General features: G+C 36.9%; 1 protein-coding gene across 1 annotated transcript; it reads right to left on the bottom strand.

Annotated features, from left to right (window-relative positions):
• Positions 1-403: 403 nt before the first annotated feature.
• On the bottom strand, positions 404-5,869 carry LOC147479299 (uncharacterized). The gene is made up of 13 exons (XM_086580736.1): positions 5,660-5,869; positions 5,336-5,445; positions 5,132-5,242; positions 4,969-5,026; positions 4,299-4,388; positions 3,597-3,691; positions 3,331-3,384; positions 2,744-2,881; positions 2,203-2,248; positions 1,995-2,109; positions 1,646-1,715; positions 799-870; positions 404-671 (listed from the first exon to the last, which is right to left on the bottom strand). The coding sequence occupies exons 1-13, from the start codon at positions 5,835-5,837 to the stop codon at positions 555-557; spliced, it is 1,254 nt and encodes a 417-aa protein (XP_086436862.1). The 5' UTR covers positions 5,838-5,869; the 3' UTR covers positions 404-554.
• Between the last annotated feature and the right edge of the window lie 5,706 nt (positions 5,870-11,575).

Raw genomic sequence — 11,575 nt, forward strand, 5'->3', positions numbered from 1 at the left:
AGCGTGGTGTATATACCTATTTGACTACATGGGCAATGGTATACTGAGCAAATAGGGTTATCAGCACGAAACCGTGAACAGTCTGAGTGTTAACGAAAGGTACTACGGTGCAGAGTTGATTAAGCACTGTTCGAATAGGTAAATGGCTAAATGCTTATCAAGTGTCTAAATTTGATCATTGTGTTCCCTACACATTAAGTTAATCTGTCACTCAAAATTTTATAATAATCTGTCACACACGATCAGATTGTGGCACGCAAATGACGCAAGTGCCCAATAGGAGCCTTTCTTGAAAGTGCTTAGTAATCTGATGTTATAATGAGATGAAAGCAAAGCTGACTATATAATTATGCATTATACCAAAAGAAAAACACTACAGAACACAGAATCAAACTGACCGTTGGTTGTAAATTGGCATTTTTTTAAGTTACAATTTTGTGAAAGCTATAAAAATCACCACCAGACATTCTCTCTCTCTATCTATAGCATATAATCACGCATGTTACGGTACACATCAAGGAGAAAAAAAAGAAAGACGGGAGAGAAGAAACAGTTCATGGTTTATGCTCTGCATATATAGACGTCTGGGCTGCTTGATGAGGAGCCAGAGCTTTGCCATTTCTTATAACTTGTTCCAAGAAGTCCACACGGATCGATTTGAATTGATATTGCTGCATCAATACCAAAAAAAAAAACAGACATTCAACAAAATCCATATGAATAATACCTCCATGTTCAAAATAATAAGATGTTTCAGCGAATCCACTAAAGAGAATTGAAAAAGGTCAAAGATCAGACCTTGCTATTCCACAAAAAATTGACATCCCGGAAATAAGGTGCTACTACTGTCAGTTGATCCCCTTCTGTGATCTGCAAAAACACTATAGATTATAAAGGCCTATTAATAGTTATAGAGCACCAGGTCCCAATAAATACCAGATGGAACTTTTCCACAGTACTAGCATTGTATTGGTGTAAACCTCATTCAATGCAAATCAGGTCCACATGAGGCTGGATGCTTACTAATTCCATCATATTGATCCACAGAAGGGGTGTCCAAAAACGTACTAACAATCAAATATGTATTAATTTCCATTAGCAGATCATGTATGTCTGAATAACAAGAACTTTGTTTCTTCTTTTCACAAGTAACTCCATATAGAAAAGGAGTTGTTCATAATTTCATACTATAAACTTACAAAGAAAATATTCTAGAAATCGCGTCCAACAAGTCATTTCTTCCATTCATTGTCAATGTTATGATTTCTCAGATGAAAAATAAACATATGATGATATGAACAAATGAACGAATAAATAAATAAATAAGATGAGATACAATAAAGTGTAACCTGGGATCAATAGTGTTTCTCGTTAGTTTTCTTGTCTTTTTATCTCGTATGTCTTTCTGAAATGTTTCTTAAGTCTTGAAAGTTGAAACAAAACAGAAAGTATATTAAAGACAATGATAAGTAAAATTTTCATCTCCGTTTGCTATGTGATAATCATATTTACCTATAAGTTTCTATGCATAAATGGATCACAGCAGTGACAATTTTAACAGCAAAGTTTCAGAAGAGAAGGACATCATAATCTCTTGAAAGCATATAATCAATGAGGTAAAGTGAAGATCGACAGCCAATCTTACCACATCAGCTCGTAGTCCATACACCGAGAGAACAAAATAAGTTTGCTCTGGATCACATAGCAAATAGTATCTCTTGGAATGAGAGGAAAACGAAAAAAAGTGCTCCACTTTAGTAATGAATTCTTTGCTTGAGAATGCTTGAAATATAAAAGCTGTGGGCATGTTTCTCATGTCTCAGTTCTTCATTAGTGAAACAAAAGCTGCACGCATAAACAGATACTTTTCGTACTAAAAGACATGCCACTAATTATTTCTATTGCTTTGACAAAAACTATAAAATAGATATGGATGCCATCATTACAAGAGAATCATTTAGTTTTTAATAAAATTCATCAAAAGAGCAACTTACAAAGGAGCTACACTGTCATGCTTAATAAATAGCAGCACCTTTCCAGTGACTACAACTTCTTTGTTCACCCCTTCCAAGAGGAGTCTCACTGGAAGTTTCTTGTGTGATGAATTCACTTGATAATACAAAAGATACAGAAAATTAGTGGATGCATAGTAGTAACGTAAGAAGGTAGAATCTACTCAAACTACTATAGGTGGATCCTTACAGTTAACCTCACTTAATGATGATGCTAAAGAAGCAAGTCGTTTCCCCTGACCAGCCCCTGCATATCAAAAAATTTCTTAGATCAGCTGCACCAAGTTAAAAATGTTGTGGATACTCACAATTTTAATAACTCCAACATTAGTTTGTTAAACAATGTATACTCGCATGAGTTTAGGTATGAGATTTTGAAATAGAGTAATGTCTACAGGGGTGGATCCAGGAAGGATTTTCAATCAAGGTGGGCTGCTACTACTAATTTACACTAATATATTTTATCTGCTTTTATTTTTCGGGAAAGTTGGGGTGCAACTCTAACCCCGCCCCCCCTCTCTGATGGTCTAGCCTTACATAGCTTGAATTATAGCTTCATCCGTTAAACATTATTCCAACATCTATACTAACAAGATCATTGATCAGAATTTTTAAACATTCACACTCCTAGATACAAGTAAAACGATGCAAATCTCGCATTACAGACAGCCGAAGCATATAAAGTTCATATACATATCATAGCATCACAAAGGGTTAAGGATTTGCAGAACCTTTGAGCAATTGGCCAACTTGTCAAGAAGACTGACCATCTTTTCAACCTCCTCAGAAGCATTAAGCCCAGGATCCTTCAAAGCCGCAGCTTGAAATCCAGTAAGGGCCCTTTCATAGTTTTCTAGATACTTGTTTACCTGCAAATGTTAGTCCCATCAGATAGGAACTAGAACCACTTGTGAGATAAACTAAACAGGTTACATGAGCAGTAGGAGATAAGGGGAACAGAGAAAAACATCACAATAAATTCCATTATTGACTACATGTTTCATTCAAGATAATGTATTGATATTCCAACAAGATGAGTTTTAGTAGGGCAATAAATGCTCAAAAAACCAAATCAAACGTAATCTCAAACGCTGACAAAATAAGGTGTGCTGTTTTGAGGTAAATGAATTTGAGTGGGTCGACTTTGTCCTTCAAGAAATATAGATAGCAGAAAACCATGCATTACGAAACTAGTTCTGTTAACTTATCAAATTTTAAAATCAGTCATTGAAATGAGGCACTGACTTTGTGAAATTTTTTATTTAAGTAGTACAGAAACGATAGCGGAAGAAAAAGGTGGGGAAAGTACGAAACTTACAGTAGCAGAATTGAAGTAAAGATCTGGATTGGACTTCATTGATTCATCTTTTTCCTACAAAAATTGGCAAAGAATCAGTAGTTATCATAAATGGCCCTCTCTTACATCCCCCCTCCCGCTCATCCAGAATAAAAACCCAGGTGATTGACAACAGTTGACAGTACATTCTTCCTTTCGTCTTTGGTGATCAGTAAAAAGGGAGAAGAATTGTAAAAGCTACCAGGAATTCCAAAAATATGTTAGGAGGTTAACTTCCACAAACTTACCGCATTTTGGTAAGCTTTCAAAGATGGCAAAAGTTTGGTGTGATCACATGCTCCAGTCACAAAAAACCTAGTAAGGCAAGCATTCCCTAAGTTATCTGTCAACAAGAAATTCAAGTTATTCATGCATTTTGATTGGTAATTCCAATCAGGTGAACAAGTAGATAGGAAAGTGAGTCATTCAGCAACCCAGCACATGGAAAGATAATAAACTCGAATTTTCAGCATGAAGAAAGATGATGGCTGAAAAGATAAAGTAGGCAATTTGAAACAAAACAACTAACAAACTTGTGCATAGAATCTCACTCAAAGTTCAAAATCTCGATGCCAACCAAGATGCCAACCCTTAAAATATAAGCATATATCACTGACGTAAGACTGTTGCAGATTGCAAAGTTTACAAAGGAAAAAACTGATGCCTACGGATGAAATATATCACATAAATGTCGACACACGTTATATCTGATGCCAATCTCTGAAAATCGGCAATCATTACAAAGTCCCCTGCTTTGTACTACGATCCCACTCACACGCTAGTAAGTGCAAACTTCACTATACGAGATAATCCAAGGAAAAGAAATTCAAGAGACAATGGCAAAGATTGAACACGACATGTTCATGCATGGTGTATGTCTGTGCTTTCATATCATACAAAGAAAAGAAATAGCATACTTTGTCCTGATTAGGTAGGGTATGGAAACTTACACCATGAGTTTCCATCCTTTACATCCAATGCGATGGCTTCCTTTGCATGACGAATACTATCTTCTACCATTTGTACCTGATTATCGGTGCCTACAAAGGCAAAACGTTAGCATGAACAAATATGGGAGGTAAGAGGTTCATCTGCACGTGACAGGCCTAGGTTCAACAAATTCATAATAATCCGTAATATAGAAATGCCTCAGATCCAAATTTGGAACTGTCTGCCAATGGCATAGAGGAATGTGATTATAGTTTCATTCATTGCTTTTTTATGTGTACTTGAACCAAGGTCACAAATAAAACCCAACCAAACCACTTTGTACATAAGTACATAACACATTGTACCAAACTGGTGCATATATACAGTATATCTTAAAGACTTAAAAGAAGAATAAAAAAAAACGATGCATCTAGAACAATATATAGCTGCATTAAAAAATTCATAACCATCATGATCATCATAATTTACAATTAATGCATCGATTGATTCTGAACACCTTTGACTCAAAAGGTTTTGGGCAACTACTGCAAGGATGATCTCCATGGCAGGGACACAATCTCCACAAAGAGTATTTATGATTATGCTACCAAACCCAAACACAAACAAATATACAAACAAACAAGGGTGAAAGATGCTCAGAGTGTTAGCTGTGTAGGATAGGTTCCTTGCCTTGAGCCATTCTTCTTTCAAGCATTGATAACTGACAAAGTATCTTCTTGTTCGGACCCTGTAACAGAAACACAAGGATCTCTCAGAAACTTGGCAATGGTCGAACAAAACGAATAACTACCTAAAATCTCAAAGGAAAAAAAAATCAGATGGGGATACAAACCTTATTTAATGCGAGTGAAAAGTAATTTTTTGCTGATTGCAAGTCTCCTTTCTTCCAGATACAATTACCAAAGCAAAGCCAAGCATCTGCGAAAGATGGATTCAGCTTAACCTGGATCATGAGATAGAGATTTCCAAACATTAGCCAGGAGTTGAACAATCCCAGATACTGAACTAACAAAAAGAATCTTCTGGTCTCACATACAGCTTTTGATAGATGATCTTCTGCTTCTTTACGATAATCAGGAAATACATCAAGAATTTTCCCTCTCAAAAATTCAAAATTTGCACGTTGTGAAGTTGACTTCCACTGTTCTGAGGAGAAACATAAGTGGCCCAGTCACATAGAAAGGAACATTATCTATTTCAGAAGCTTGTAACACTAGGGAAATTGGCACAATGGTAAGTTCAACCAACATAGCAAGATGGCCCAACAAGAGAAACTTAACATTGGGCATTCAAAATTCAAAAGAAGAAATTTTTAACAAACATAACATGTTAAAAAGGTGTTTTGTTTGTAATTTTATACCTGAAGGTATTGAATCAAGGAGACTGAGAGCAAAATTTACATGGTTCTGCAACTTGGAGATTTTCTCTTGTGGGTCTACTGGGAAATAAGTGTCTCTTAAATGGTAGAGATCTTCTGTTAGTAAAGTAACTTTCTTCATTACATCTTCATCTTCATCTTCGTTTTGATGACTACTCATTTCTCTGTTTGAGGAAAAAAATAAATAAATAGAGAAGGTGGTGTGAGCAAAAGAGGGTTTTTTCACTGGATTTCTGTTTAAGAAGCCCACTAAGTATTACGGGCACCCAAACACAAGGCCCAAAACAAAAATATCCATATCCAGTATTACTTTTTTTCGCTGTAAACCACATACCTGTTTATATTTTATGTATAGTATACTGCGTGGCAGTGGGGAGCGAGCGGAACTGCGGGGGAGAGAGAGAGTTGGGTGATGCGGGGGAGAGAGATGGGTGAAAGAGAAAGGTTTTTGGGTGAAAAAAAAATGAGAGAGAAGCTGAGGACAGACAGACAGAAACCAACCAAGTTGGTTTTTGTCCGCATAGCCCCTCTTCTCCCAAAATAGTTCGCTCCGCTCGCTCGATTAATATTTCTAAGGTAGAATTTGTTTTATATGATTAATGCACAGTGAATGAAATTGTGAATATTGAGGTGGTGAATGTGTTTATAGTTTCATGGATTTCTAACGGTGTAATACAAGAAATATTTATATTGTTATTGGTTGAGGAAAAGAAAAGGTGGTCTGCATGGATTCAGCTAGGAGTTGGTTTCATAAGTTTCAACCAAGAGAGACATTTAGGTCGAGTAAGAGAAGGGAATCGAGTCAGGATATGGAAGGATCACAACAACCATTAAGTGATGATGAAGCACTTTCTAATATAACCAAACAATATATAGAGAATCATTATAAGGAGCAGATGAAGAATCTGCATGAGAGAAAAGAGCAGTATGCATGGTTTCTACGGTTCTTTGTACCTTCTTTAAAGTAGTTTTTTATTGGTTATGCCTTTCATCAACTTGGTTATTTGCTTTTTGTGATTTTTGAAAGTTGAATTTCTCAGGACAGTATTTATTCTACCTAGTACGTTCATATGGGTGACATGGTTAATTTTGTGTTTTTGTGCGGTAAATACTATAGAAGATGTCAATATGTTTCTATGTTTAAGGAAACTGGCAGTTTGTGTGACATAGATGCTTTCAAGTAAGTATTAATTATTTCAGGCATTGCAATTGGTGAGCAAACTATTGTACAGAAACCTAGTAATTAAATTTCTGTGTATCCATTATGTTGTCTAAAATGATTTGCGTATAATTAGATGGTAACTTGCTCGTCTATAAATCATGTCCTGCATCTGGTTGATCTTATTGGTAGTATGACTATTGAAGTATTGAGTATTGGTACATATTATTTGACTTTTGATCTTCAAACCAAAACTTTTTTGATCAGAAAAGTGAGCATTTTCTTAGTTTCTTATCAAACTTTGCACTTTAGCGTGATTCCTAATATTCATACCACTATTCAAGCAGACGTAATGTACTTGAAAAGAAATTGGCCGATGCTGATGTGTCGGAGGAAGATCAAAACAACTTACTAAAGTTTTTGGAAAAGAAGGAAACCGAATATATTATATATGCGTCTACAAAGGCATAAAATGGGAGCTGATGATTTTGAGTTATTGACAATGATAGGAAAGGGTGCATTTGGCGAGGTATGTTTTCCATTGCTATATATGTTGATTTGTTTACTAAGTATGACTGTTCTCCACGTCTCCTACATTGAAGCATATATGTTTATGCCAAAACATTCTTGTTCAATAAAGATTATAAACGATCCACTATTGTCTATAGTGGTGAGGTTGGAGCTTATTGAGCTGCAAAAGATCGAGTGATCCTCTCATGTGTACCTAGCTTCAGGGCTAAGGCATAACACCCGCAATCGTCCACACTACATTTTCTGCAATATATATCTGGAGTTTCCTATGTATTGGCGTCTCTTACGCAATTGCTTCTGCTTGCATTCACTGAAGTTTTGTGCTCTTGGTAATTATTTACTTTTGTTGTTCAGGTCAGAGTCTGTAGGGAGAGAAAGACCATAGAAACGGTGCAGAAAGTTAATATTAGTATAGGAAAAAGTGAGAGTCATATGTTCACTGGTACAGAGATGGAGGAAAGCATAAGAAATGAGTTGATGGTATTTTTGAAAGAAAATCGGGATGTTTTCGCATGGTCGATGTCGGACCTCACCGGTATCAATCCAGATGTTTGTTCACACAAGCTGAATATGGAAGAAAATGCAACCACCAAAAACATCGGAAAGTGAGATTGATGTATGAAAAAGCGGTGCAAGTCGAGATACAGAAGATGTTAAAAAATGGCATAATCAGAGAGGTGGAGCATTCTCAATGGGTAGCAAACATCGTGGTAGTACTGAAGAAAGATGGTAGAGTTTGAATTTGTGTCGACTTTACCGATGTAAATAAAAAGTGTCCAAAGGATCATTATCCCATGCCTAGGATTGATGAGTTGGTTGATCGAACTGCTGGTTTCGAGTTGATCAGTTTTTATGATGGGTATTCGGGTTATTTTCAGATTCTAATGGCTATTGTGGACCAGTTAAAAACGGCGTTCATCGTAAATGGAGGAATATACTGTTTTATCAGAATGTCATTTGGGTTGAAGAATGCAGGAGCCACTTATCAAAGACTAGTAGAGAAGATGTTTAAAAAACTCATCAAACGAGCTATCGAGGTCTATATAGATGATATGGTCATCAAGTCTATGAAAGCTGTAGATCATGTAAAGGACCTCGACACCGTATTCAAAATTTTGCGAGAGTTTAATATGGAGCTTAATCCTGAAAAATGTACCTTTGGGGTCAGTTCGGGCAAGTTTTTCAGGTACATCATTACGAAGCGGAGTATCGATGCTAATCCTGATCAAATACAAGTACTTCAGCAAATGCCATCTCCTACAACCAGAAAGCAGATACAAAGGTTGACGGGAAGAATAGCTGCGCTCAATAAATTCATCTCCAGAACTTTGGATCGATGTATGCCGCTTTTTAAGTTGCTTAAAAAGAATGTTAAATTCTGTTGGAATGAGGAATGTGAAGAAGCATTTTCTGAATTAAAGAAATTACTGCAAGAAATGTGTAACGCCCGTATTTTTAAATACGTATTTTTTCTATTTTATTAATTAATTAAATTATTTATTTTCAAAATTGGCCGGATCGACGGGACATGTGGGCCCGGTTTTGGGCCCTGAAGGTTGGGCTTGGGTTTCATACCCAAGTATATAAACATTTTTTCTGAAAATAGGGTTGTAAGATAATAAAAATATTAAAATGGAGGCGTAAAATGAAAGTCGGATTTCGGAGGGTGGAAGCGACGGCTTCGGACTACGAGAGAGATTGGAGTCGTTTGTTACAAAAGTGAGTAGAGTTAACTCTCACCACTACTAGAACTATGATTTTGCATCCGTTTAGTATTTACGATTTTTCTTGTCGATATGTTTAGATTTTGGTAAAACCCGGTTATAGTCTTAGATCGTTGGAACTCGAAAAGAGTTCGGGTGATGGTGGCGCAAAGGAGAGAGAAATAGTCTCTTTATCCGGTCGAGCCGCGGATACTGGTGGTGCGCTTTTTGTTATTTGAACTTGTTGGCGAAAAGATCGTTCAAATCTTGTCCGGACCTTTTGAATTGCACCTTTGACTTTATGAATTTTATTTGTGTTGATTGGTGTGGGTCATTTGGAAGACTCGGAGAAGTCGTCAATGGAGGCGAGCCCCATTAGAAATCGGTCCCTGCATGTTTTTATGAACCGGTATGTTTGGAGAGTTGGGATGGGTGCTGGGAAGCTTGGTGGAAGCTCCCAAGACTTATCAATGGCGTTACTACCATTACTGTGATTGGTTGTTATGCGTTTTTAAAATGGTTTGAGCGGTTGTTGTTTGATTTGGTGGGTGGTTGATGTATGTGGGAATGGTGGTGGAAGCCATTAATGGCGGCAGTAAACTCTCAGATCTAGTTTTGGGTCGATATGTGAAGTTAAAAATTAGAGTTTTCGGTTTTGTTAAAGTTGTAGGGGTTTTCTAAATGAGTAAAACCGATGGGTTGAAAGGGGTGGTTGTGTGGAGGTTGGTGGTGGCCGGATTTGGGCTGCTGTTGGTGGAGGGAGAAGATGAACAGTGATTTCGGTTTGGGCCTGGGGCTTGGGCCGGACCAGTTCAACTAAGTTAGGGGTTGGACCAATTTGGTTTAAGTCCTTTGGGCCATTTTGTATTTCTTTTGTTTTAGTTGTTGGGCCCGATTTTATTAAGATTAGTTTGGGCCCAGTTTAACTTAAGTTTTGGGACCGGTTCTAATATTAGTCTATGGGCCCGTTTCATTTGTATTTTTGGACCGAACCACTTAACGTTTTGGGCGGTTTAATATTGTTTGGGGCCAGCCCATAGGACTTAACATTGATCCCAATTGGGTCAGGTGGAATAAATAATTGGTTTTAGACCTTCGGGTTCTAAGGTTTGGGCTTGGCCAGTTGGGTCCGAACCATGACCTTAGCCATGAGCCCATGAGTCATGCACCGTTGACCTTTGACCATCGACCTTTGACTTTGACCAGGACATGTTGAGTTTGACCTTGACCATGAGGTGTTGACCTTTGACCGTTGACCGTTGACTTTGACCGTTGACTGTGAATGTTATTTTTCCAGTTTTCCATATGTTTGTTTATATGGATATATATAGTAATAAAATATTGTCGACATTATATAACTTGGTTTGTCATTATCTAATTTAGATTTGACGTGAGTAGTGTGTAAAGTATATATATATTGGACTTTGATTGTGGACTTTTGACCGTCTAATTGTGCTACGTTTTATGTGTATATTATATGGACACATATAGTAATAAAATGCTGTGGAAGCTAGTATATATATTTGGTTGTCATTATCTAAGAAAGATTTGACATTGATGTTGTGTATTTTGACACGTGACGATATTGAGATGTTTCTAAATATTGTGGCTTAGTGCAATAAGGCATTTGACCTGCACGTGATATAGTGGAATGTTGATGATGAGTCATTAATGTATGACACCTGAATAAATTACGTAACGAAAATCCTAGAACCCGACTACTACCACAACTCATGTGATCCGCCTGTGTGGGTAAATTTTTTGATATATAAGATGTTGTATATATATGAGATGTTGATTGACCCCGCGGTTGGGCAATCGAAATTTAATAGTGACTTGATATATAAGATGTTGATATATAAGATGTTGATATATATATGAGATGTTGATTGACCCATGTGTTGGGCAATCGAAATTTAATAGTGGCTTGATATATAAGATGTTGATATATAAGATGTTGTATATATATGAGATGTTGATTGACCCATGTGTTGGGCAATCGAAATTTAATAGTGGCTTGATATATAAGATGTTGATATATAAGATGTTGTATATATATGAGATGTTGATTGACCCATGTGTTGGGCAATCGTAATTTAATAGTGGCTTGAGATATAAGATGTCGATATATAAGATGTTGATATATATGAGATGTTGATTGACCCACGTGGTTCAGCAATCGTGAGCGAATAATAGTGGCTTGAGATATAAGATGTTGATATATAAGATGTTGATATATTCCGTTCGCAAAATAGAACGAGATGCTAATATTTTATGCCGAATAGCAAAGATTTTACATAATTACTTCCGTGTGAGGATTTACCTGGTGTGCGGCATCCCGCTCAGGGTAGTTACGCACGGAGTGGTACATTACGTAAGGGGAGGCATGTGGATGTACATGTTCGGCGTGTGGTAGCGATTGTGGTAGCCAGGGAAACTAGGTAAGACATAGATACGACGTGATTTTAGGGACACGCAAAGAAAGCCTGGAATAATCTAATTATG

This window comes from Coptis chinensis, chromosome 8 (assembly GCF_015680905.1).
Source record: "Coptis chinensis isolate HL-2020 chromosome 8, ASM1568090v1, whole genome shotgun sequence".
Classification (NCBI taxonomy): Eukaryota; Viridiplantae; Streptophyta; class Magnoliopsida; order Ranunculales; family Ranunculaceae; genus Coptis; species Coptis chinensis.

Coding starts and splice junctions, on each gene's coding strand:
- LOC147479299 (XM_086580736.1), bottom strand. CDS start 5,837: ATGAGTAGTCATCAAAACGAAGATGAAGATGAAGATGTAATGAAGAAA. Junction 5,027..5,131: donor TTTCACTCGCATTAAATAAG/GTTTGTATCCCC, acceptor TTTCTGTTACAG/GGTCCGAACAAGAAGATACT. Junction 3,692..4,298: donor AAAGGATGGAAACTCATGGT/GTAAGTTTCCAT, acceptor TCTTGTTGACAG/ATAACTTAGGGAATGCTTGC.